This window comes from Rhea americana, unplaced genomic scaffold (genome assembly GCF_003343005.1).
Source record: "Rhea americana isolate MKP2758 unplaced genomic scaffold, rheAme1 scaffold_281, whole genome shotgun sequence".
In the NCBI taxonomy this organism is placed as follows: Eukaryota; Metazoa; Chordata; class Aves; order Rheiformes; family Rheidae; genus Rhea; species Rhea americana.
This window is the reverse complement of record NW_028186403.1, coordinates 709595-736246: the sequence shown is the minus strand read 5'-3', so window position 1 is coordinate 736246 and position 26652 is coordinate 709595. Positions and strand designations below refer to the sequence as shown.

General features: G+C 38.5%; 1 protein-coding gene across 14 annotated transcripts in view; it reads right to left on the bottom strand.

Moving 5' to 3' along the window:
- Positions 1-26652, bottom strand: part of ATF7IP (activating transcription factor 7 interacting protein) — a 114433-nt gene that overhangs the window by 35320 nt on the left and 52461 nt on the right. For 10 of the 14 annotated variants that reach the window (XM_085308784.1, XM_085308785.1, XM_085308786.1 and 7 more), the window contains exons 2-10: positions 23048-24111; positions 11702-11791; positions 8557-8711; positions 7264-7401; positions 5394-5459; positions 4563-4636; positions 3959-4047; positions 2193-2828; positions 701-768 (exon numbers count right to left, since the gene is read on the bottom strand). In XM_085308784.1, coding sequence (XP_085164910.1) covers positions 701-768; positions 2193-2828; positions 3959-4047; positions 4563-4636; positions 5394-5459; positions 7264-7401; positions 8557-8711; positions 11702-11791; positions 23048-24104 — 2373 coding nt within the window. In that variant the 5' untranslated portion in view covers positions 24105-24111. The remainder of the gene's footprint in view (positions 1-700; positions 769-2192; positions 2829-3958; positions 4048-4562; positions 4637-5393; positions 5460-7263; positions 7402-8556; positions 8712-11701; positions 11792-23047; positions 24112-26652) is intronic. The other 4 variants (XM_085308795.1, XM_085308790.1, XM_085308792.1 and 1 more) reach the window with 1 other exon arrangement.

The window sequence follows — 26652 nt, the reverse complement described above, 5'->3', positions numbered from 1 at the left end:
TCACTAAACATAGAAATTTTGGCTAGAGGAAGTTTAGTTTATTCCCCTCAGTAAAATGATTTCCAGTTAACAGTAGTATATGAAGTGCTTTGTGAAACATCTGTATGCAGAAAGACAACTAATTACAAATAATTTTAAATAGCTTAATTTCTACATTTATACTTTGAATTTTTTTGAACTTTATTACTCTTGAGGACGGCAAATGCTCCTTGATTATCAAGTATTTATTCCTGAAAGAAGTGTTTTTCTTCTTCCTTCTACCCCCCGCAATGACATATGATAATGAAACATCAGAAGTTCAATTCTAAACAGCTTCTGGAATAGTGTGGAAATGAGATAGTTGTAATAATTTACGTTACATTTGTAGCTTTCAGTTTGGACTCTTTAAATAAAAAACTGGGCTGTTTTCTTCTGTGCGTTTGCTCTGTTGTATCTGACATTTTCAGTGTTCACCTAAGTTACTAACTTATCTATTTACACAAACCCCATTGGAGAACTTCTGAAAAGACTACCAGAAGTTCATGCTCCCAGTAATACTCTGGATCAGAAAAAGAAGAAAAATATCAAATGGAAAGAAACTAGAAAGGATGGCACAAAAAAGAAACTAAAATTCATTCATTATGAGCAATAGAGGTAGAGGACTGCTCTCCTGTGGATTGTAACTTTAGAATTTTATACAGGAACATAGTCAACAACCTACCTGTGTTGTTCCCTCAGCAGTTCGCTTGTTTGCCGAAGTATCTGTTGGTGGCCTGCTTGTCTGGTTTTCTGAGGAGTCAAGAAATTGTTCATTTGCAATTATCTAATCAGTGCTAAATACTGTTATCTAGTATATGAATTTGGAGGAAACATTTCAAAACCGTTTGATACTAAACATTCCATATATTGCACATTCAAAATTTCAGTCCTGAATTTCAATATAAGAATTCAAACTTGATTGTTACCATTTTTCAGGAGAAGCATCAGTTATTTAAAAAAAAAAAAAGCGAAGTTTAATCAACAGTTCCCTCGCTATCTTAAGACAAAACCTCTCCTCCCTCTGTAACTAAACTAACAAGACTTTAAAAGTAGTTATTCAACAGTTTTATATGAAAACTGACTGAATAAAGGATACTTAAACTGACTGCAAAACTTCAAGCTGTGCATGGAAGTAGTACATTCGTTAGCTCAACTGAACATACGTCAACACTAGCAGCCTAAGTGAAAGTACTTGGAATACTTGATGCAAACATTTAGAACCAAATTTCTCCTTTCCTATTCCTTTCCATTTTAATCAGACCTTATCTGCAAAAGCACTGGCCCACATAGTGTTTCAGTTCTGATCAGAAAAATGCAAGTGCATACACCAAAGTTAAGCAAATTGTGAAAAAACAAACCACTTTCTGGGCACCCAGACTGTTCTTTTGCTCACTGTCCCTGATTATCACAATCCTTTTTATATCACAGTAAATAAAGATTAGTTTTAGCTGTAAAGCTAAAGTAAATGCAAAGTGTATGACAGTCACTTTGATGGACAATAATGTATTTTTACACAGGTAACTTAAGATAGAAAAGTGAAATAAAACTGCATCTGATGTCAAACGCTGTTTGAGTCAATTTTAACACTGTATTGTGCCAATAATAAGAAACTCTTGCTAGGATGYCAACTCACTGAAATCTTGGGACCGTATTAAAAAAAATAATAAAATAAAAATCAAGGTACATAAAAGGAGAATTGAAGAGAAGCTCTATGACATGGCCAAAGATAGAAGTTAATCTAGATATCATACTTAAAACTAGTTATCTAATTAACCCAGATATCTTATTTAAACATTCATTGTTCTCAAAGGCCCTACACTTTAAGTACAATAGATGTATCACTATGGAACTAATTTATTTATTTATTTTTTAAATTATTTCCTCATTTTGTTTACTTTCAGATGTTGTAAAAACTACTGAATGTGCTTTCTTTTCAATGCATCTTTGCTTAGAAAACACATTATTTTGGGAGGCTGTGTTAAAAATAAATGCCAAATTACTAATAGCAGAATTGGAGCTTCTGATTTGATGCTAGCAATAATTTAATGTCAATTCTAAATTAAAACAAAGAGAGCTTTTTGGAAACAAAATTTCTGCAGGAGTGGAGCTTCATGCTTCCCTTACACAATTGTTTTCTCTTCCTTTACCAGTGTCAATATTCAAGTATAACTTACCAACTCTGGGTGCTGTAACAGTGGGTGGTTCAACAGGAGCTGTACTACTAAATGCAGAGAGGGGAATCTTCATCTGTATGGGAGCTCGACTGCTGGTAGGATTATAAAGTCCTGAAGTACCCATTGTCGGCAAAGAAGTCCTTGTGGCCTGCGCAACAGGATGTGCAGTTGAAACAGCCTGTACTGCCAATGTTGTTCCTATTGTCCCAGCACTGGCTGGAGAGTTCCTCTGAATACCAGGACTGGGCACAGACGGGCTGTTATTTGGTTTAGTTGGGTTATTTGATGCCAAAGACACAGGAGTTTTGGTAAGGCTACCAACAGTGGATGGGCTCTGTACAGATATAAATTCAACATTGCCTGACTGCTGGTTAGTGACCAAAGTCCCTGTGTGGCCTTGCAGGAGCTGAGGCTGGGATGACACTGCAACAGGTACATGCAAAATTACTGGCAAAGACTGCAGTGAGACGGACATTGGCTGAGTGCTGCCACTGGGCACCTGGCTAGTGCCAACAACGGTAGCTGTGTTAGCTGTAGGAAGAACTGTTGTTGTCAAAGAGCTGGAGGTCACCGGTGTCTGAGGCTTAGGATGTCCACTGACAACTGTCTGAGGAGCAGCAAGACTGGAAGTTGGCACTACCAAAAAGAAGGAAAAAAAATTAAAGCACTAAGTGGTAAGTTTTCATCAACACAACAAGTGGAAAAATATGTCACCTTTATTAACCTTTTTAAAGGAAGACTAGCAGATAACACTTTGGTTGTTTTACAGCAATATTTGATGGCCTAATTAAAGTTCCTTCTGTTTGAAAGAACTATATACAAAGGGCAGAAAAATAAGAAAATAAGAAATACAATGAACTATGACAAAAATCTGAGTTCACATTCATGAGAAAGCTCTATAGTTTAGCTGATGAAAACACATAAATATAGCATTTTTAAACACTCATTACARAGATGACAGAACAGTCAGTTCTTCAGAAAACAAGAGAAAATAAAACTAAGTCAGTTATGACTAACTTTGTTTGCATAGACAGGACCTTGTATCCAGAAGGTTCTACTGAAATCAAGGGTTGATTTATCAGAGAAGCCATGCGAAAGAACGAAAAAATATTCAGAACTCTAAACTTCAGGGACATAGTATACTACATGCAGTCATATATTCCTATTATGAGATGGCTATGTGAAAAAGATTCAGCATTCAGTATTAGGTAAACAATATTTTTAAAACGAAGGATAGTGTGACTATATAAATGTAACAGTAAAAGTGCTTTTGATTCTACTTTCACTATAAAATTTTAATACAAGAGATCTATTTTTCAACCTGATTACCTTAAGAAATGAGGCTTATAATTTGCATCAGTTTCCACACTCAACTTTTATAGCCATTACTTAAGAGAATGGTATTAGCATCCTATAATGTTCCAGTACAATAAATGGCCTGCAAGCCACATGTTCCACTTCTTGGCAGTTGAGATACAACAGTTTCTACTGACTTTTCCAGCAAGTGGTCTGCTGCAGCATCTTAGCTAATTTTTTTGTACGCATTCTGGTTGGCTAAATCAACATATGCATTCCCTTGACTGGTGAGCACACTACATGAATGTAAACTGGGACATGGCAGGAAGCTAAGAGTACTGATTTTTGATGGCCAGGGATATGTGAGAAGGAGATAGTCGTAAGAAACAAAGTTTTGTTCTGTTCAGTTAAATTTATTGCTTTCCATTAAGTAAGAAGTGTGTTCATAAAGTCCACAAGAAGTTTCTTACCTGCATTCACAGGGGCTTGAAAAGTTGCTGGTGTGCTCTCGCTTACACTCCTCTTGGACTCCAGCATCTGTCTCACTGTGCCTGCATTTCTATGGAATGAAGTTCCAGTTAGCATCTCTCAATGAACCACACTGGGGTATAATGATCAACAGTATGATGGTAGAAACAACAACAACAAAAATGCATCATTTTACAGCTGTTTGAGCTTGATTTTCAAAAATCCATTTGTTTTTTTCCCTCTTCGCAGATTTATTTAGGATATTCCCTAACTGCAATAGTGTATTATTTATTTTTAAGTCTTCAAGTGTTTGCACCAGGTTTGTCTTTCGCTATGAGAATTTTCCCATCCATATTTCTTTTCAGAGTTACCCTTCCGTTTTCATCAACTACCTCTAGCTACTGAAATAACTCATCTTAGTTTACCAATGCATTCAATATCGCTCACACATGACTCCTGTAATGATGTAAAAGAAGATGGAATTTTACAGATGAACAAGGACAGAAAAAGGAAGAGCCCTTTCATAAAATAAATTTAAAAAGAAAGATTATGTACCACAGATCTGTTATAAGCTTGAACACGGGATCAATGACATGTTTCCCTTACCGGTATGTCAGATTATTTGTGTTTGCAGTGTCACTCCCTGCTTTCCCTGGAGACAAAGGTGGGTTTGATGAATTCTACAAAAAAGAAAAACAAACAATCCGCCCCCCCAAAGTCAAGTTGCAAACTTACATTTCAATTTTACTTCATGTTCATTCATTTTTGTGTAAGGTATACATTTTCTGTAGCCAAAAGTGGAGAACAATTTGATATGTTTCACAAACCCTGAAAGCCTACTCAGTCCTGTCTGCTTGCCCGCACCTCCCCTCCCAGCTCCTCCATTTTTATGAATATCTCACCTTCAGGTTTTTATAGCAAGAGAATCAAAATTTCCTCCTGAACTTTCATGGACTTTTAGCTTCCACTTCTTCACAGTAATTCAATCAAAATATTTATTCTAGACATAGAAAAATACTTCTGTTTGTGTCCTTTCTGATCTCCACCCCCATCACAAAAATGAGTGTACAGGAATGCCTTCCTATTTACTCTGCAATCTATTCATGCTGCAGTATATTAAATTTATGTACATACAATTTAAGGCACTTTCATACCAATAACGTTTAAAGAAACTTCTGTGCAAATCAGAATTACATAATAAATGTTAAAGTAAAGATCATATTCTTCAACATTCTGCCTTTTAACCAACAAGCCAAATCTATTTTCTTTGTGAAAACTATTAATAACCAGGTCACTATTTTTATGCATATAAAACTTCTGTATAAAATGGGACGAAATCCCACTGAAATCTTATAAAGTTGACYTGACATTACACAAAATAAATTCAGTTTATAGTATAGGCTAGTTCAGAAAAAAACAAGTAAGTCCATTTCTTACTTCCTGTCTTTTCTTCAAGTCCTCCCTGGCTGCTCCAAACCGCTTTGTCAATCTAGCAATTTTAGCCTAAATGAGAAGAAATAAAACAAATAAAAATACCCTCCCCAAGAACCATTAAATATATTATGCAAACTAAAAGATAAATAGTTAGGACATCAAGTAAAAGAGTACTGTTGTAGGAGGAGAGAATATTCTTTCCATGGAAAATAGCGTGACTGTATACACGTGATCTTCCTGCTGCTGCAAAACATCACAATCGTAACTTAGAGACATCCTAAATCATTTTTGTCCTATTCACAATTACATAAACATAACCCATTTGGCATGAATTAATGCAACTTCTTACCCAGAAAGCATTTTAGCATTTTAATGTCTGATGAGGCATCCATACAGAAAAAAGCACCCCTTTTGCTCCTCATATCACCTCTTCTTCCTTCATCAATTTTATTTCTCTCTCACTGATACATTACATATTGCATACACGTCATTGTCAGCCTGTTCTACTTTATTTGATGCTCAGGTGTCATGTTCATTTGTATTAGTCCTTTTACTTCTTCTGACTGTGACTATACTAATTGATACCTATTCCTTCTGCAATTACCTAACCATTAGATGATTTTAATTTGCCCCTCTAGACAAGTGACTTATTCTGGAGGCAGAACCTATGTTGCTTGTTCTAAGCAGGTAACAAAAAAAGTTGTTTTTTTTTTTTTTAAATTAACTGCTGCATAATCATTGAATAAATACTAAAAGACTGAATGCTTTTTAAAATCAAGGAGTTTCACATACATATGATTTTGTAACCTCTGACTTAAGAGAAGCCAGTCTGGTTAGAAATATCCCCTCTTTCACATTTTTACAAAACAATGTGACAGGCTACAATTGTAGTCTGCCTTTAATTACACGTACCACTGTAATAATTCCATTTTGGCTATGCTGTACAACTCAGAGGCCTTTCGGAGTACCATGCATAATAAAACCAAGTGAGCTTAAGTTGCAAGTATATTAACATCAGAATATTCAGAGTCTTACATGAAGCTTTTAATTTGACACCACAGTTGATGTCTGAAGAAACTGAAACAAGTATACTGAAAATAYCTTAACTACCACTTCGCAGTAAATCAGCATAAAATTCCTGTCAAAAAAAATTAAACAGGAGATATCTAGGAATAATGGGTGCAGCAAACTCCACATTTTTCTTACATTAAAGTCAAATGGCCTTAATATTTCAATTTGTTAWCACACAAGTTTAACTTTGTCTTTTCAATTCAATATTCTTTGATTTTTGTGATGTGCCTCATCTCAACACTAAGCACATCGTCTCCATTCTGTAAAAGGATGCAGAGCAGCCCGCTGCTTTTAATGCAAGCCATTTGCTTCCTTATTGGAGCACAATGATTTAGTTACCAGACGGGATAATGTGGATGATTATCAAGTGACATTTATTTGTTTGAAAACTCTACAAAGTTTGGTCCTACTGTTCCATTCCCTTCAACACTTTTTTTTTTTAAATTACATTTCTGGCCCCACAGAATAAAGAGGTATTTTCATACACTACATTTATCTGAAGAAGATCTGAACGGCAAAGAAGAGTCAGAAAATGATTTACTAGAAAAGAATTGGCATGCCAGGAGGAGGATTTGCTTTGTTTTTTGTTGTTTTTTTTTTTTTTTTTTGATGAATAATTAGTTGCTTGCTTTTTTCAGAGAGATAGAATTGTAAAATTCAAAAGCAACATCATTATTATTATTATTTCCCTTGGGGAATCAAAATGGTTTCCTTAATAACAGCTACAGGAGACTTACGACTATATTGAGGATTCTGTTTTTGAGTAAGACTCTGCCATGCAATGCAACACGTGAATGCTTACCTGTAGTTCAGTAAGCACAGTTTTATGCCTCTTGTTACATTCTACTTTCTCTATTCGTGTTTTCAAGTCTGCCAGAGTCTTGTCAAATACGGCACACTGCAAAGCAGCAAGTTTTTCTTCCAACAGTCTCTGGATAACCTGCAAAAATATTTAACAAAAAAATAACACAATTCCCTCACTTAAAAGGCCATCTGTTAAGAATATTCTAAACTCTTGAGAAGAACTGTGCCACAAACAATACTATGACAACAGTTAGGCCCTGACAATCAAATATATTTGTAGTCACCAAAAAGCATATGGTTGCACAACTACAAGTTTCTGCATTCTGAATTTTGGCAAACAAAATCTCCCTCTCTTGCTAGTAATTCATTTCATTGCCGTATGATTAAAATACAAAACATTATTACAAACGCAAAGAATCTTAACAGAAAGCATTTACATGAACTGTTTTGTTTACACAAATTAATTTTTTCCTTTTTACAAGAGGGAAAGGGTCAGTGATAGTCAGAGAATGGAAATTAAGGATTTTTAACAAAACTTTTCTTGTTGATACAGATTTTCCCCTAAACATAAATGCCGTGTTGCCTTTTTTGCAGAAACTAAAACAGAAAGAAATGTCTTGGATATGTGCAAAGTTTATTATTTTTAGTATTTACATTTTTTTCCTCCTAAATCAAGATTGTCAAAGAACACACACATTTTCTTAGGAAACACAAATAAATAATAAATATGGTTCAAYTTTTCTGACTCCTATATTGATGGAGTTACAACATGCACTACTAAATAACTAATGGAATAAACATGTAACTTTTTTCAAGAGCATGGSTTTCCTCATTTGCAGCTGATGCAATTAGGTAGGTAACAGCTTTATAAAAACATGCAAAATACCACGTCAATTACATTCTTGTTTGAAGACTGACTTTCCTTAAAGCTGAGTATACAAATAAAATATGCCACATTTAAACCTTTACCACAGTGAAATGGCCCCTTAGCTCACATTCTCTTGGTCTCCATCTATATTCAAAATGAAAACTCAAGAGTTTAAACATGCTTAGTACATTTCAAATAGAATTACTGTAGCTCAGTTTCCAAATGATGTTTGGTCCCTTCTTAAAAGTAGATCTTTATGTCAAATCAGTATTATTATCTGAGTTTGAATTGCATCACAGTGGGGATTTTTGTCTGTTTGTAAGTGGGGGGCAGAGAGGGCACGAGAAAAGATAACTAATTTAGAGATGGTAAGAGAAGGGACGAAGTTGTTTTTGCTATCTTCATCCTGCATCACCACTCTACCTTTTGTAATTTTTGGTCAACATCTCTTCTGGCTGTAATTTTTACTTGGAGTTCTGCTTCATAGTCTTCTCCCACGTACCGACGGCGTTTAGAATGTACGCTGTCCATATCTTCAGATTTAGAACGCTTTCTCCTTGACACTTCACCTGGAATGACTAGAGGCCATCAAAATACAAAAGACCATAACATTCCCTCCATCCCCCTCAAAAAACCTGAGCCTTGCTGCCTGGTTCAGAAAGATAAAACTAGAAGCACAAGTAAGATTCAGTGGAGACTGAAACACAACAGTGATTTCTTTCAGTTTTATTACATGCACTCTGTGAGTTTTACTTCTAACTTTATTAAATAAGCAAAACTGTGCAGAAATTATTCTTAAAGAGTTGTACTACTAGAGGTAATTTTAAAAATCTGCATAACAACTAGGATATTTACCAAAATTTATGAAAGCTTCAGTCCCCAAATTTAAGAGTTTTATAGGGATATAAGAATCTACATCACTTGCAGAATATTGAATATTTGTTGGGGAGGGAGAAAAAGTGAAAGAATCTTTAAGAATTTTCAGTCTTCTCTAGAGTGACAGTTAATAGTGGAAAATGAATAAATAAGAGAGCTACACCTTTGTTCTATCCATCAGAAAAACTGGTAGAAATTTTAAAAAAAATCTGAGCAGTAAGAACACTATTCCAGGACTAATGAAGGCAACTCCTAGACAGCTGCTTTAGGAAAAGATGGATATAGATGGATGAATACAGGCTCTTCAGGGAAGACAGGCCAGGAAAGTGAGGAGGGGGAGTTGCCCTTTATGGGACAGAGCAGCAGAAATGCATGGACCTTTGCCTTGAGAGCTTGCCTTTGTTCAACTTATTAATCAATGACCTGGATGAAGGCACCGAGTGCCTCCTCAGCAAGTGTGCTGATGATATCAAGCTGGGAGGAGTGGCTGACACACCTGAGGGCTGTGCTGYCCTTCAGAGAGACCTGGACAGGCTGGAGAGGTGGGCAGAGAGCAACCTCATGAGGTTCAACAAGGGCAAGTGCAGGGTCCTGCTCCTAGGGAGGAATAACCCCATGTACCAGTACAGGCTGTGGGCTGACCTTCTGGAGAGCAGCTCTGCAGAGAAAGACCTGGGAGTGCTGGTGGACGACAAGTTGACCATGAGCCAGCAATGTGCCCTTGTGGCCAGGAAGGCCAATAGTCTCCTGRGGTGCATTAGGCAGAGTGTTGCCAGCAGGTCGAGGGAAGTGATCCTGCCCCCTCTMCTCAGCCCYGGKGAGGCCTCATCTCGAGTGCTGTGTCCAGTTCTGGGCTCCCCACTACAAGGGAGACATGGAGCTACTGGAGAGAGTCCAGCGTAGGGCTACARAGATGATCAGAGGGCTGGAGCACCTGSCCTATGAGGAATGGCTGYGAGAGCTGGGCYTGTTTAGCCTGGGGAGGAGAAGACTGAGGGGAGATCTTCTCAATGTGTATAAGTACCTGAAGGGAGGGTGTCAAAAGGACGGGGACAAACTCTTTTCAGTTGTCCCATGTGACAGGACAASAGACAATGGACACAAACTGAAACACAGGAACTTCCAACTGAATGTGAGGRGGAATTTCTTTCCTGTGCGAGTGACAGAGCACTGGAACAGGCTGCCCCGAGAGGTTGTGGAGTCTCCTTCTCTGGAGATCTTCAAGGCCCGCCTGGATGCAACCCTGTCTAACACACTCTAGGTGACCCTGCTCGAGCAGGGAGRTTGGAGTAGATGATCTCCAGAGGTYCCTTCCAACCTCAACCATTCTGTGATTCTGTGAGATGGATGAAGAGCTGATGGATTAGGATCACAGGGCAGACCAATATGGATGACTTTATGGTGGCTGTCTGCTACAGACTACCTGACTGGCAAGAAGCAGACTGAAAGAAGCCTCAAGTTCACCAGCCCTGGTCCTTAAAGGGAACTTTGAGCACCGTGGTATGTGCTGGATGGACAACACAACATGGCACAAGCAATCCAGGACACTTCTGGAGGGCACTGATAGTTACTTCCTAAAACAGATGACTGAGGAAACAGTGAGAGGAGATGCTCTACTAGATCCGATTCTTACAAACAAGAAAGAATTCGCTGGAAATGTAAAGGTCACAGCAGGGACATACTTATCTTGACTTTGGTAAGGCCTTGGTACTGTCTTCTATAATATCCTCACAGACAAATGGATGATGTACTGTCTAGATAAATACACAGCGAGATAGACTGAAAACTGTCCCAATGGATTGCAGTCAGTGGCACAGAGACCATTTGGAGGCCAGTCACTAGTGCTGTACTCCAGAGGTGGATACTGGGCCCAATACTTTAATATCATCATTAACGTGGATGATGGAAGAGAGCGTACTCTCAGAAATCTGCRGATGATACAAAACTAGCAAAAGTGGTTGATATACCAGATGCTGCCATTCGGAGGGACTTTGACAGGCTAAAGAAATGGGCAGAGAATAACCTCATGTAGTTCAACAAAGGGAAAGACAAAGTCTTGCACCTGGGAAGGAATAACCTCATGTACCGCTAAAGGATGGAGACTTACCAGCTGGAAAGCAGCTTGAAAGAAAAGGCCCTGGGAGTCCCGGCACACATGAAACTGACCATGAGTCAACAATGTGTTCTTGCAGCAAAGGAACTCGATAGCACCCCTGGCTGCACTAGCAAGAGCACAGCAAGCAGGTCAAGGAAAGAAATCTTTCTCATTAGATTGCTGTGTCCATTTCTGGGCTCCCCAGTACAATAAATATGTGATGCTTCAGCAAGTGCAGTGGAGTGCCACAAAGACGTTTAACAAACTGGAGCATCTGTCATACAAGGCTGAAAGCTGAGATCATTCAGCTTGGACAAGAGAAGGTTCAGGAGAAAAATATGTATTTTTTTTTTTTAAATCATGAGGGTGGTCAAACACTTGAACATGTTGTTGAGAGAGGTTATGGAGTGTCCATCCTCGGACACACTCAGAACTGAACTGGACTCAGTCCTGAGCAACCTGTGTCAGCTGACTCTGCTTTGAGCTGGGACTGGAGGGGGCAGACTACCCAATCCCCAGATGTCCCTTCCTACCTGAAACATTCTGTGATTCTAATACTTGCCATCACTGAAACACAGTAGTTAAAACTTTACATACTTCTCTCTGTGTGTTTCTCCTCTTCTTTTTGAGTCTCTTCTCTTTCTTTCTCCTCCTTGTCATTTTCCTTTCTCTCTTCCTCCACTTCTTCTATGAACACAAGAGAAATAAAAAGATATTATCTATTCACATTGATCTACAAGGTCTGAGTCTTATTTTCAGTAGCAAACTTAAATACTTATCCAAAACCATGCTGGGGGAGGGGAGAGAAAAGAGTACGACAAGACAGTGGGAATGCAGATGTAAGAAGCCAGAGGATACCTTCAGAGCAAAAATTTGAACTACCACAAACACAGTAATATCCCCTTCTGCACTGCTTAGGCAGCTTATAAACCAGCAGAAATGCCTCCAAGTTACATCTGAAATGAAACTGTGTATTGTTAATAAGATCAAAGTTAAAATTCTCAACTAATTTAGATGCAAGTTTATTTTTCATCTGAAAAAATTGAGTAAAAAAATACTAACATGTTTCTCTGTTTATTTACAGTTTATTTACTTTTGACAAACTCATCCATAGTTCGTTATAATCTTCATGGTAGAAAACACCAAGATTATCCTTTTTATTAAAAAATATTTTCATTTAAAAATTTACTCCTTATTAAAAAAAATTACAATCACAATTTTCTTGTAGGCTAGGAAATTCTTAAAAGCACTCCAAATCCACATGCTTTGAAGTGAAATATGTGACTGTTTCCTGAAAGCTGCACAAAGTGACAAGTCTCTATGAAGTTTCACTACATGTTTTATAAAGGCTGTATTTGATACCTTTCATGCTTACCAAATACAGCCTATTATTTTAATTTTTAAGCTTACACTAAAAAATACACAAAATATAACACAGCAAGTGAACACTGCCACTCATCTCCGCATTTCTCCAATTTCCTATTTTCATTTTGCTATTATAGCACAGAATTTAAGCATATTTCTTAATGTAAAACTTCTGGCTGTATATATACGCTGATGTTCTCTTAACACTAAAAATTCACTTCTATTACAAAAACCATTTGAATAATTTAAAATAATAAATTGGTAAGAGCAAGGAGTCAAAAAAACTAAAATTGAAATTAAGTTGTTTTTCATTCTGTTGATGCACACGAAAGATTCATATCACAAACTCTTGAAAAGCAAACAGATTCATTTTTGAAGTAACAAAATGGCATAGTGCTAATGCCAATTGCTTTTTAAGTCTTATATTGGTAACAATTAAATGCATGAAGCTTTGTAAGCTAGGACACATTTACCTAAGAACCTAAAGGAAAGCCTCAGCAAGTTCAAGGCTGTTTTTTCCACAAATTAAAAATTTTGAACATTCAGCTGAAAGATGTAAGTATTCCTCCTGAAAGATACAGACACCTAAGTTGTCTTTAACGTATTATGCTTTGAGTTTCAAAGCTGAGCCTTTTCACACTTGTGTACAGAATAAAGCCATTGCAGGAATGAGGAAACTTTGCTTCTTAGAAATTTCCATCACACTGTCTATGCACAGTGGTTAACTTTTAAAAATAAAAGTGGTTTAAAACCCAACCAGTTTCCCCTCCTCCCTGCCCCAGCTACACCTCTATAGCTAAGATGGTTCAAATCCTAATATGGACAAAATTTTATAGCTGGCCAACAGTTTATTTTTCACTGATAAAGTGCATAATTCATCATCCACCTGATGCTAGACAGGTGGATGGGAATGAACACAATCCATTCCAAAAAGGCTGAACAAGTAATTTGATGATCTCATTAGGTTTGTCACTGTTATCTGTCACACTGCCTCCTCTGTAAGTCACAGTATTTGCTGTGGATCTGAACAAAAAGCTGTTTTTTGCTTAGACATTTTCTTGTCACTAAACACTTGAAAATATCTCATATGTTCTACTGCTGCAACTATGCAGAGCTGTTTAGWAACTAATGCATACTTGGATGTCAGTTTTGCTAGAATATATAAATAAAACACTAAGTAAGCCTAAAGACATCTGATTACTATTTGCAAGTACTCTGGATTGCACAACAGTATTCCCACTATTCCATAATTCTGTAACCATGACATTCTCCTTATAGGCTGAATGTAACTGACGTGCTCAGATAATGGAAGCAAGCAGAAAACTGTACTCCTAGTAAGTGATAACCATTGGTCAAGCCAAAGAMAGACCTTTCAAACTATCAAAAACCTACCAAGTACTAACAAAACTTTTTAAATGCAAATGTGATATATTATTAAACGTTACAGACACGTCTAACAGTGTGATATAATTTGCAGAAATTCAATTTTCTATTCACGTTCTCATGTGAAGTCAAGAGAATCAGTCCCTGCTCACACTATTGGACACTTTACTTTGTGCAATTTTCTCCATAGCCTTCTAAGTCCAGTGGGCTAGCTTTTCTCAGTAGATTTTACACAAAAGGTTCACACTTTGATTGATTCTTGTCTGCTGTGGTGTTATAACACCTCTAATGGTCATAACATTTATGAAATACAGGTTTCTTAAACTTAGTTCTTTTCTATGGCATTTCTGTAAGAGCTTTAATTCAAGAACTAACTGTGCTGGTGAGTATGAAACAGATTTGTGGCCAAGTCTGCACAGAGGCCACGAAGTAAGGGATGAATCTGTGAAGGGGTCCACACAGAAGTTTGTCAACTGCAGGACGTGCTTTCCACTCAATGCTGTAAGCACAATCAGTTTCTTTATTTTCAGTATGGTACAAAGCTTGATACAACATTCATTTCTATAGTCTGCCTAAGGTTATGCCTTTAAGAAAAATTCAATGTACCACTAATTACATGTTTCTGGAACAACAGTTCAATACACTTCCAAAGTGGACAAACTCAAGAGTGACCAGAAGTTCTGGAAATTGCTAGTTGAGATAAAAATGTGATAGACACACTCTTCCAAGGTCTTGCTCACACACAACCTCAGTGTTCCTCAAACTGATGACAAATTTAAAAGCTAGCTGTGTAAGCACCACATTCATCTACCAAGCGATTTTACTTGTAGTTGGCCAACAGTATACAACCAGTAGTATACAAGACTTCCTCTACTGTTTGCCACAAAACCTTGAGTCTGACAAAGAAACTGTATCACAGAATACACATTATCAAGACACATTACCCAGATGATAGGGAATGCCCAGAAGGGTATTGTAATGAGGTTCATCCAAATCCCTTTGAGTTAAAATTTTATCACACATTCTAAAATGCTATACACATTTTAAGAGTCTCCTCTAGACTAGCATTATTCTAATTACTACAAATAATGTATACAAGTTACGTGGGGCTTACATGCAACCATGACTCCACGTGGTACATTCTTCTCTGATGTTTAATGATAATGACCCCGAAAGATCAGAAGCCACAAATGGCCACAAATTTTCCAGGCTCAAGAGAACAGGGCAAGAGGCTTTCCACTTTTGATATCTATCCACCAGGTATTTTTTCTATGGAACATAGCATAACTTTTCATTGGTTTTGTTTTGGAAAAAATCATAGCTCCACATGTTTTCAGAGAAATTATCACTTCTTAGACATTTTGGAGGAATGGGCTGACAGGAACTTCATGAAATTCAGCAAGGACAAATAAAGCCTGCACCTGGGAAAGTAGAACCCTTGCAACGATACTGCCTAGCTGGAGAGCAGTTCTGCTGAAAAAGACCTGTAGGTACACACAGGCAGCAAGTCAAGCATAAGCCAGCAGCGTGCAGTGGCAGCAGCAGAGGCCAACAGCATCCTGGGCTATATTTACATGAATGCAGGAAGTGGTAAGGGCTTGCTAGGACCTAGAGTATTGTGTTGATTCCTGCCACCCTCTCCCTAATTCAAGAAAGCTTTGATAAGCTGGAACAACCTGAGCATCATCAAGATGATCAGAGGGCTTTTACACATGCCCTGTAAAACAGGCTGAGTGAGCTGGAGTTGTTCAGCCTGAAGAAGAGAAAGCTTAGTGAGGACTTAGTAATAGCTTTCCAGTATCTCTAAGGAGGTTGAGAAGATGGAGCCAGACCTTTACAAAGGTGTATGGCAAAGGATGAGAGACATCACACATAAGTGGAGGAGGTATTTCAAGTGAATACAAGAAACAACATTTTCCAGCACGAAGACAGACTTTGGAATGGACCGCCTGCCCCAAGAGGCTGTGCAGTCCTTGTCAGAGGAGATTTCCAAGGGCTAACTCGATAAAGCCCTGAATATCCTGATCTCATAGCTGACCCAACCTGAGCAGGAGATTGAAATATAGACTTTTTGAGGTCCTTTCTGACCTGAATTGTTCTACAGTTCGGTCTGATCTTCTCCTGCCTATCACTAGACAAAAATGTCCATCAAATGATTGCAACATAAAGCACAGAACTTATTTTTTAAATTATTACAGCATCTTTAAGTTGAAAAAAAATCCATATAGAACTTAATCTTATAACTGATGAATCCTGCAACCTTTAACAAGTCCTCAAATGCCTGTCTGCCAGAAGTATGCTTGATTTCTGGTTTGTAAAATCCAGTGGCTTGAAAATGCAGCAGTTTAGTGTCCGTCTGCTGTAGAGGCCTCCTTCCACCACATATTCAGCCCCAGTTTGTAGGTATTGTAGACCTCCTTAATCAACAAAACTACTGTCTTCTAAGCTTTCCAGTATATTTTCTAAATGCACAAGTATTTTTGGAGCAGCTCTCTGAAARCTCTCCACTATCCATTTTGAAGTAAATACTACAATTTGAAAACTTATTCAAAAAAAATTGTTTCATCAATGCAATCTAAATGTAACTTAATTTCTTGTTTGCATATTCAAGGATTGCAAGAGCTAATTCCCTCACAACACAACCACAAAACTTCATGCTCAGTTGTTTATCTGCCATTCACATGCTCTCAAGTTCTCTTCAGACACTGCTTTCTAGACAACAAGCTGTATCATTTTAAGTGTTAAGCACTTTGTTTATTTTTGACAGGTGTACTTGTCTACGCTACTAGACTTCAGACTATTAGTCAAAAAATATCAGTAACCAGTAGACAAAAAACTATACCTGCAGGGTATAAGTTATCAGTACTGTAGAAAAGCCTAGAATCAAGGTGTCTAGAATACACCCAAAGTGCTAGCAGTTTGGGGGAGAGGGGTGGAGGGTAGAATAGACAGAAAAAAAACATAGCCACAGATGCACTAGACAAAACTTAGCAGTTCACCTAATCCAGAATCCTGTCTCCAACATCATCATGTCAACAGCAGATGCCTAGGAAATTGAGAAAGAATATAAGGGGGAGAAAAGTACAGTGTTACAATATCCCAGAAAAATCCCTCAACCTTTTGAAAAAAAGGACTCCTTAAAGACCTCCAAGAGTTTAGGCTTCTAGTGTCTGACAACCCTCAACAGATTCTTCTTCCATGGAAATCCAATCAACTGCAGAGCACAGCAGACTTCTAGCAGCCATGATGTTCTATTGCACAGACTTCCAATGGCTAATCATTCATCACATGGAAAACTATCTCCTCTTGAATACTTTGATTCTGTTTCCTCCCTCCCTCTACTCCCTCCATTTGATACACCTAGTTCTTGTAGAGGAAGAGATATTAAATATTCATTCTTTATTCATTTTACCCATGCCGCTTGTGACTGGTAGATCCCTGTCACAGCCCTCCTCCATCTCCTTTACAAGCAGAAAAATCCTAGTTTATACAGTCAACCCTTCTATAGAAGTTGCATCTCTGATATAGCATAAGTCAGCAAGTGAAGAAACAGTAGAAGGTGGTGAGCTGAATATGTGTAATCAGGATAGTCTACCTGTGGAGACAAAAGCCCAAGACCCACAGTGCAAGGAAGGAGCRATAGCTAGATACTGTGCTCAGAGGAGCAGTGAATGAAGACTCAAAACAGAGGAGCTCAGAAGCCTGTGACTTCTAGCAACAGAATAAGGCCTGCAAATCTGTAATTACTAACATAGTGCCCTAGGAAATCAGGAAAGAGGAACAGACTCTGTCAAGGAAGGCAGCAGAGCCAGCTGAATCTAACCAACTGTCTGCATAAAGAAGAGACTGATGATAATCAGAGACTCCCTCCTGCAGAAGGTACCCATCTATCAATCTGATCTGATGTCTCAGGACATTTGCTACTTTCTGAGGACCCAGATTCCCAATATTGCAAAGAGACTACCAAAGCTCATCTGGCCCTTAATCTTGTTGAAACAATGCTCAACCACATGGGCATCCATCATGCTGCCAGAAGCAACTCTAAGCATATCAGGACGGATGATGGAGCACTGGTAGAAATGGTAAAAGGTATGAATATCCAGATGGTGTTATCACCAATTCTTCCAGTGAGGAGGCAAAAGCTCCAGCAGGACTGCACAGATCTAGCAGGTCAACATCTGGTTGAATGACAGGTATTGCAGGCAAAGTTTCGACTTCTCTGACCATGGGAAYCTCTGAGGATCAAGGATTCCCTGCACAGACAGGATCTATCTGACAAACGTTAACAAAAGCGTCTCTGCAAACAGGCTCGCTGACCTATTGAGAAAGGCTTAAAACTAAGTATGCTAGGGAATAGGTTATCATAACTTGAAGTAAAGGTATGGAAGTCAGTAAGAAAACGTGAAAAAAAGCATGACGGCGAAAGTGCACATTCCTTGTGAAAGTGGCATTACCAAGGGGTTCATCTCAACTACCCATGAACAAATGTGGGCACCAGAGGAAATAAACAGGAGAAATCACTAGTCCCTACAAGGCTGCAGAGTTACAATTTCATTTGGATTACAGACACATGCTGTCTCAAATGACTAGACTAGTCCACTGGAAGGACATAGGCCCCTGAGGAAAGACAAGCTGGAAAAGGGTTAGGAATGGTTGTGCTCTATGCAGAAGAGTGCCCAGAACTCTGCCTTGGGACAGGTGATGAGCTAGTCACAGCCTGTGGGCAAGGACAAGAGGACAGAGTAACACAGGTTATGTGGTAGATGCCCATTAGAGACCATCTGATCAAGAAGAGCAAGTCAATGGAGTCTGGTATGGGTATACTCATGGCAATACAGTCAGGCGTAAGCGAGCCAAGCAGCTCCTGAAGTGTACTGAAAATAATTTCTTGACATAGGTGATTGATAAATCAATTAGGAGAGATGTTCTGCTGTGTTTGTTGCTTGAAAATAAAAAAGAACCAACGCAGGATATAAAGATCACAGGTAGYGTTGGCTGCAACAACCATGAATTTAGAAGTCCTGAGACACATGAGCAGGACAAATAGTTGCATTAAAGCCTTGGCCTTCAGGAGAGCAGATTTCACCTTGTTCAGTGATCCGCTTGGCAGGATCCCACAGGAGACTGACCTGGAGGGCAAAGGGGCCCAGGAGAACTGGTTGCTCTTCAAGCACAACCTCCTCAAAGCACCAGAACAGTCTGCTTCAGTGTGCAGAAAGTTGAGCAAGTGTGGCAGAAGGCCAATGCTGGTGCACAGGAAACTGACAGAGCTCAAATTTGAAGAGCAATTGGATAGGAGGAGGAAGCAAGAGGAATATAGAGACATTGCCCAGCCATGCAGGATTGTAGTAAGAAAAGCCAAAGCTTAGCTGGAACTGCAGCGAGGAACGTGAAGGGCAACAAGACAGGCTTCTCCAAGTACACTGCTTGCAAAACAAAAACTAAAGAAAGTGTGGGCCCACAGGTCATTGGAGCAGGGGACTGAATGTCCAAAGACATGGGAAAGGCTGAGATGCTTAATGACTATTCTGCCTCTGTTGTCACTGGTGACATTCCTCACCATATCCCTGAACTAATGAGCAGAGGGAAGTGTTACCACAGTCAAGGATGTAAAACTAGGGAGCACTCAAGGGTGCTGAGGGAGCCAGCTGACTGCACTGTGAGGCCACTCTCTACCACCTTTGGAAGATGACTGCAATCAAGTGAAGTGCCTGGTGACTGGAAAAAATACCACAGTCATCTTCAGGGAGGGCAAGGAGAAGGATCCAGAGGAACTACAATCTGGTCAGTCTCACACAGGGTGCTTGGAAGATCATGGAGAAAATCCTCCCAGGAAGCTGTTTCCAGGTACACGAATGAGAGGTGACTGGGAACAACTAGTTTGGACATACATCAGGCGCAAATCATGTCTGATCAATGTGGAAGTTTCTGATGATGTGCTGACTGGCTATATGAACAAGGGGAAAGCAGTAGTTGTCATTTATTACCCAACTTTGGCAAGGCCTTTGACATGGTCTCCCACAGTATCCTTGTAGCCAAGTCAATGTGAGATAATGTGCAGATGATAAGGTGGGTGGAAATTGGTTGGATCGCTGGGCTCAGAGCTGAGATCAACAATATAGAGTCCAGGCTGTATTAGCAAGCACATAGCCACCAGACAAGGAAAATGATTCTTTCCCTTTGTTCAGCATTTGAGAAATTGCTCTGGAACACTGTCTCGTTTTGGAATCCTCAGTACTAGAAAGACACTGACAACCTATAGCAAAAACAGCAGGGGGCCAACAAGAAGGTCATGGGATTGGACAGCTACACACACTATTTGAGAAGTGGATGGGAGAACTGGGTTTCCTCAGCCTTAAGAAGAGATGGTTAATTGAGATCACTGACTACCTAATAGGAGGGTATGGAAAAAACAGAGCCACTGCTTTGGAAGGTGCACAGTAAAAAGGACACAATGAACATGAGTTGGAACACAAAAAATTCCAATTAGATATAAGGAGAAACTTTTTCCCCTTGAGGCTGACCAAATATTAGGTTGCCCAGTGAAGAAGCTGTGGGATATCCATCCTAAGAAATGCTCAAAAGTAAACTGCCAAGGTCCCTGAGCCATCTGATCTAACAGGACCAGTTTTCAGCAGGAAGTTGGAACAGAGGCTAATGTAAATTACTCTGTGATTCTATGATCTTCCCTGTTGTTCCTCCATGTACTTTTTACAGTTCTATGACATACTCCTTAAGATCAGGAAGGGAAACAGAATTAGGCAATTTAAGAGATTGGTGTCCCGCTGACTTATTCAACGCCATTGTGATTTTCTCTATTTCTGAATGTATTCCTAGCACTCTTATTTGCCTTCTTCAACTGCTACTGAATTAATGTAATCACAGCACTACCTAATATCATCCTGGAGGATTGTTCCCATGTAATGAGTCAGTTTATCTTCCTATCAGGTTGTAATTATCACAGAATGGTTGAGGTTGAAAGGGACCTCTGGAGATCATCTAGTCCAACCTCCCTGCTCAAGCAGGACCACCTAGAGCATGTTGCACAGGATCATGTCCAGACAGCTTTTGAGTGTCTCCAGAGAACAGGACTCCATAACTTCTCTGGGCAACCTGATCTGGGCTCTGTCACCCTCACTTCCTGTGTTTCAGTTTGTGCCCRTAGCCTCTTGTCCTCTCACTGGGCATCACTGAAAAAAAGTCTGGCCTCGTCCTCCTGACATTCTCCCTTAAGATATTTGTATAAATGGGTAAGATCCCCTCTCAGTCTTCTTTTCTCCAGGCTAAACAGGTCCATAACTCTTTTCCTCATACGTATCACTCTGCATTTAACTACAGTGAATTCCATCTTCTATTGTTATGGCCCAGTCACTCAGAAGATTCTTCTGCAGTTCTACATTGCTATCAGCAAACTGTCACCTTGCTATTCACTGTCTTCTTTAAGATAATCTATGAATTGTGTTGCATAGCACAGACTCTGGAACAGATCCCTGTGCATTTACTTATCATCCTTCAAAGAATTATCCTTGCATGAGGACTTTCCTTCTTATCCCAAAGCAGTTCAAGTTCCTTAAGTTATGGTGAGAAATCACTTCTATTTGGATTTCCAAAATAATTCAAATATATCAATCAGATCTTCCTTGTCCATGTACTCATTTTCTTAAAGAGCTTCACTTCTCTTAAAGAGAAGTGTCAACACAGCTGTTACATTTGCTAACTCTACTTGGGAGAAAAAAAGTTTCTACTGTCCCTTTGAAGAAAGCTTTCTAGTGACATTCTTTACCTAGCTACTTAGCCTCACTAATATTACAGAATCAAAGAATCGAAGAATGGYTGAGGTTGGAAGGGACCTCTGGAGATCATTTAGTCCGATCTGCCTGCTCAAGCAGGGTCACCTACAGCACATTGCACAGGATCACATCCAGGTAGGTTTTGAATATCTTCAGAGAAGGAGATGCCACCACCTCTCTGGGCAACCTGTTCTAGTACTCTGTCACTCTCACAGTAAAAAAAGATTTTCCCTATTCAGGTGGAACTTCCTGTGGCTCTGTTTGTGCTCGCTGCCTCTTGCCCTGTTGTCGGACACTACTGAAAATAGTTTAGCCCCACCATCTCAACACCCTCCCTTCAGGTACTTATACACATAGATAAGATCCCCCCTCAATCTTCTCTTCTCCAGGCTAAACAGCTCTCGCAGCCATTCCTCATAGGGCAGGTGCTCCAGCCCTCTGATCATCCCTGTAGCCCTATGCTGGACTCTCTCCAACACTCTTCCTAATGCACCCCAGGAGACCATTGGCCTTCCTGGCCACAAGGGCACATTGCTGGCTCATAGTCAACTTGTCGTCCACCAGCACTCCCAGGTCTTTCTCTGCAGAGCTGCTTTCCAGAAGGTCAGCCCACAGCCTGTACTGGTGCCTAGGGTTATTTTTCCCTAGGTGCAGGACCCTGCACTTGCCCTTGTTGAACCTCATGAGCTTGCTCTCTGCCCACCTCTCTAGCCTGTCCAGGTCTCTGAAGGGCAGCACAGGCCTCTGGTGTATCAGCCACTCCTCTCAATATGGTATCATCAGCAAACCTGCTGAGRAGGCACTCTGCCCTCAGGTCAGAAAAGCACACTCAAATTAATTACAGAGAAAAGTGGAAGAAATGAAGGGTTTCACTTGAAATACTGTTAGATTTTTCACCTGTGTATAATAAAGTAATAAAACTTATTTTAGTATCTCCTTTTTTCCCTTTTCAGGAATAGAAGTGGGTGAGAAAAATGCTCAAAAATTAGTATAGCAAAAAACAAAGCTAATCCTACTCCTTTAACTTATTCCASGGTAAGATGCTGCTAACAGCTGCTGGCTATCTTTCTGCAACAGTTAAGAGCCTGTCTGTACTAAAATATGATTTTAATGCTTTCCATGTTGTATATTTGATATTTGCAAAGCTAATTAAACAATAAATGCATACATCGGCGAACTGAAAGAGTACCGGTAAAATTTAAAAGAGTTCATCATTGAATATATCTTACCACCATCCGTTACAAAAACCTGTCAAAACAGTTCTTTGGAGGAAAAGCCCACATAAACTTGCCAAAATATCCCTGAAATTATCAGTTTAAAAACATGCCACAAGTGTGCTGTTTTAAGGGAGAAATGAACAAAATCCAAGATCTGAATGAAAACTACTAATTTAAAGAAGTCTTACCTGGAAGACTTGGCTTGTTTGTTAGTATAACTTCAGCACCTTCTTCCTTCTCATCACAGGGATCCTCTTCATCAGACAGTACTAAGAATGCCTCTTTAGGCAGATTTTCATTACTTTCTTGCTTGGATGGTGAACCCAAAGAGTTGTCCATTTTCTCTTCTAAATCTGGGGATGTATCATCCACTGGAAGCAGGGAATTTTTAGAAAAACAGCTCAGTTCATCTTCAGCAGGGGCAAGTTTTTCCAAAATTGGAATAATTTCATCTGTTTCCATAGAGTCTGTATTCTCCAAGATACTCTCACTTGGCTCATCTACTGTCTTCTCAACGGTGGTTTCTGAAAGATCTGCAATGTCATCCCCTTCATCCTTTAGTTCCTGATCAGCTTCCATACTGCTAGAGATTGCTTCTTCTCCAACAGCATCTTCAGTAGTCACTTCTTCAGTCTTCTTTTCTTCAACAGGTAAATCAGAACTAATAGTTAAGTCATTTATTTCGCTTTTTTCTTCAGAAGAGTCACTGATATCACAGCTTRATTTACTTTCACCTTCTGATGGGATGTCACTCCTTCTTTGGTCCAAATGATCTTTTGTATTATTTTCTTCATGGAAGTTGTTTTTATTGCTACCATGCACTCCATTTTCAGTCTCACAGGCTAAAACTGTATCATCCGTATCTTGATCTTGCTCAGAAATAATGTTCTCTGGAGATAACGTTTGAGGTTTAGATGCTAGATCATTGACTACACTCTCTGCCCTGCTTTCAGGGCTTTTAACATCAGTAATTTCCTCAGAATCTGTTCTTCCTTCTTCAGAGTTAAGACACAAATCCACCAGTCCATTAACTTCCCTTTTGTCCTCCACACAGTCTGTATTGCTTAAAGGAGAATTTAAATCAGAATCTCCATTCTCATGCTTTCCATTTAACAGTTTAACTTCAGTTGTCTTCAAAAGCTCCTCTTTAACCTTATAGACAGCCTCAAGTTGTTGTCGATCACTTACTCTCATTGTTTTTCGTGCTTTGAAGACTTTTTTTTGAGGTTCATCTGTGCTATCCATCTTGACCCTCAAAAAAAATTAATAAGAATTGTGAAGATACAGTTTATTGTAAGTGCTCCAACGAAAATGCACAGCTCTAAGTTGCAATTAGCACAAGTTAAAGCAAACTGGTTTAACCATTAACTTCTATAAAAAAGTGAAACACTGGACAAAACACTWCTTTTGTTCTTACGCCCCCACAAAAATACCGTCTTTATTTGTTGAACAAATACATTTATGTAAAGATCACTAGGATCACATTATTACTTTAATTATATTAAGTAGTAGTATTATGACAAACCATTTTAGACCAGCAGGCTCAGAGTATTATTTATGGCAGAGCCACTTACTGAGGTTTCTAATGGAAAACAGATATTGGGCTAACTTAAGAGCCAGCACCTTCTCTTCTCCTAAAACACACAAGAAATGTTCCTGCTTATGAGCTGATACCTACTTCTTCTAAAACAAACTACTTTCAAATATATCAATAAATCCTGAAATGAGGGGCAAAATATTTATATCAAGTTACTTATAGAAAACTTTAATAACTTGAAAGAATTTCTGAATTTGTATCATTGCTAAGATGCATTTTCCCCCATATAGACAAAAACAGGCCTTTACCCTCTATATTCAGTATACTAGTTAGCTAAACTTTTTAAGAGCACTTCTGTTCAATTTGCAATCTTGTCTTTTCCTAAGACTTACCTATTTACGCTCATAAAACCTGCAATTTTGTAGGTGACTAACAATTTCCTTTTTCAAAAAAACCTGAATTTCTTGCCCTCCATATCCTCTTATTCATTCCAGTTACTCACGCAAACAGTAAGAAGAATTATAAATAGCCATTTGAAAATTCTACTTTTAAAGCTTACTAAACATCAACTAATAAATGGAGTTAAATCCAGTTTTACCTCAGAAGGTAAAATTTATATTATAGTTTTGCTGAAATACATCAAAGTCATCTTTGTATTTGTTTTTATTAAATTCCTCTTTATACAACAAAGAAAATTTCACAGGAATTCTAACACAAACTTATTTTTATTTTGGTGGATATCATCTACTCTTAAGACTCAGTTTTAAAAGATCATATATAATATCTAATTAAGACAAGAAGTTAAGAATTACTCTATACCTTAAGGAAGTTCAGAATCCCTCTATACCTTAAATAAAACTCATTAAGATCTTGAGCCAGATAATGCTAACAGATTTAGCTCTACTAAAGTTACTGTATCACCATAAATTACTCCTAATCAGGACACAACTTTTTAAATTTTTCTCAAAAATAAAAAAGCACTTTAGTAACACTATTTAAGAGTTATTACTATACATTTTTTAAAAAGTTAAAGATAATGGGATTTGCTGGGAATAAGGACATAAGGATACTCCCCCCCCCCACAAGCCACTATTGGGCATTGCTCTGGATTTTTTTCTGCAACTCACAGTTCATGTAGTATGCTATTTTGTAAAGTATCTTTCCAGCTACAATAACGATTTCAAAATTGTATGGAAGAAGAGTTAATTGTACCCCAAAATATGTAAATACTCAATTTGAGAGAATTAAAAACCAGGCAGTTATTTGGTGCTTAAATGAAATTTCATATAAAGATTATAAAGGTTTATACCCATGAAATAGCAGAATTATTATGCAGAAGGATCCATTTTTAGTACTTAATAGTTTGTTTTCTAGCTCTCCCAAATAAACATCAGTTTCTTAGCATTGTGAATGAAAGTGTAACTACTGCATTCTACCTTTCCAGTTGGGATAYAAAATTAAGTATTTTGATTGAAACACAGTATTAGTAAAGTTCAAGTATCAAACCCAACAAATATGTCTAGACCTTTCAAATATGTCACACTCTCCTTTAGGCCCCAGACTCCCAGGTACTTAGAGACTGCATCATGTGTTAGCAACACAACTAGCTGCAGTATGCAATATTGTTACAATACCTTTATGGAATAAGAATGTTGAAAGGCTGACACCAAAATATCATTTAAAAAAAAAAGAAAGAAATCTGTACCATTAAATTGTGTGTTTGTTAACAAGAAAGCATGAGTTATATAGATTACTCATTTAAACATCTTAGTAATTTAAAATATGCTTATTCTCACTGACCAAGTGCACCAGTTTAGCTGTGAGAATCAAAGGCTTAAGGGTTTGAGGCACATTAAGCTGCATCAGCTGAGGAAGATGCCAACATCTATTCCAGTTCAAGCTAATACATCACATTATATAAAGCTTTAGCTGTCCATGAGCTGATTAATCAACTACTCAGTCGTTCCTAACTCTGGGCAGTGACTCTGGAGAGTGGTTGTGTGGAATGGTAAGCAGTGCAAAATGGCAGCTGATTTAAAAGCAACACTATAAATCTACTACCAAAAGTCCATCAAAATAAAGAAATTCTTTGAAGTCTGAGCTATGCTCTACAGCAACAATGGCAAATCTTTCAGATATCAGATATCAAATACATTTTTAAAAGTCCCAGTCCTCACTTTACCTGAAAATCTGGTCAATCCATTAGTCCTAAAGTCCTAAAGGCAGCAGCAACAATAGTTTGCTAACACTGTTCTA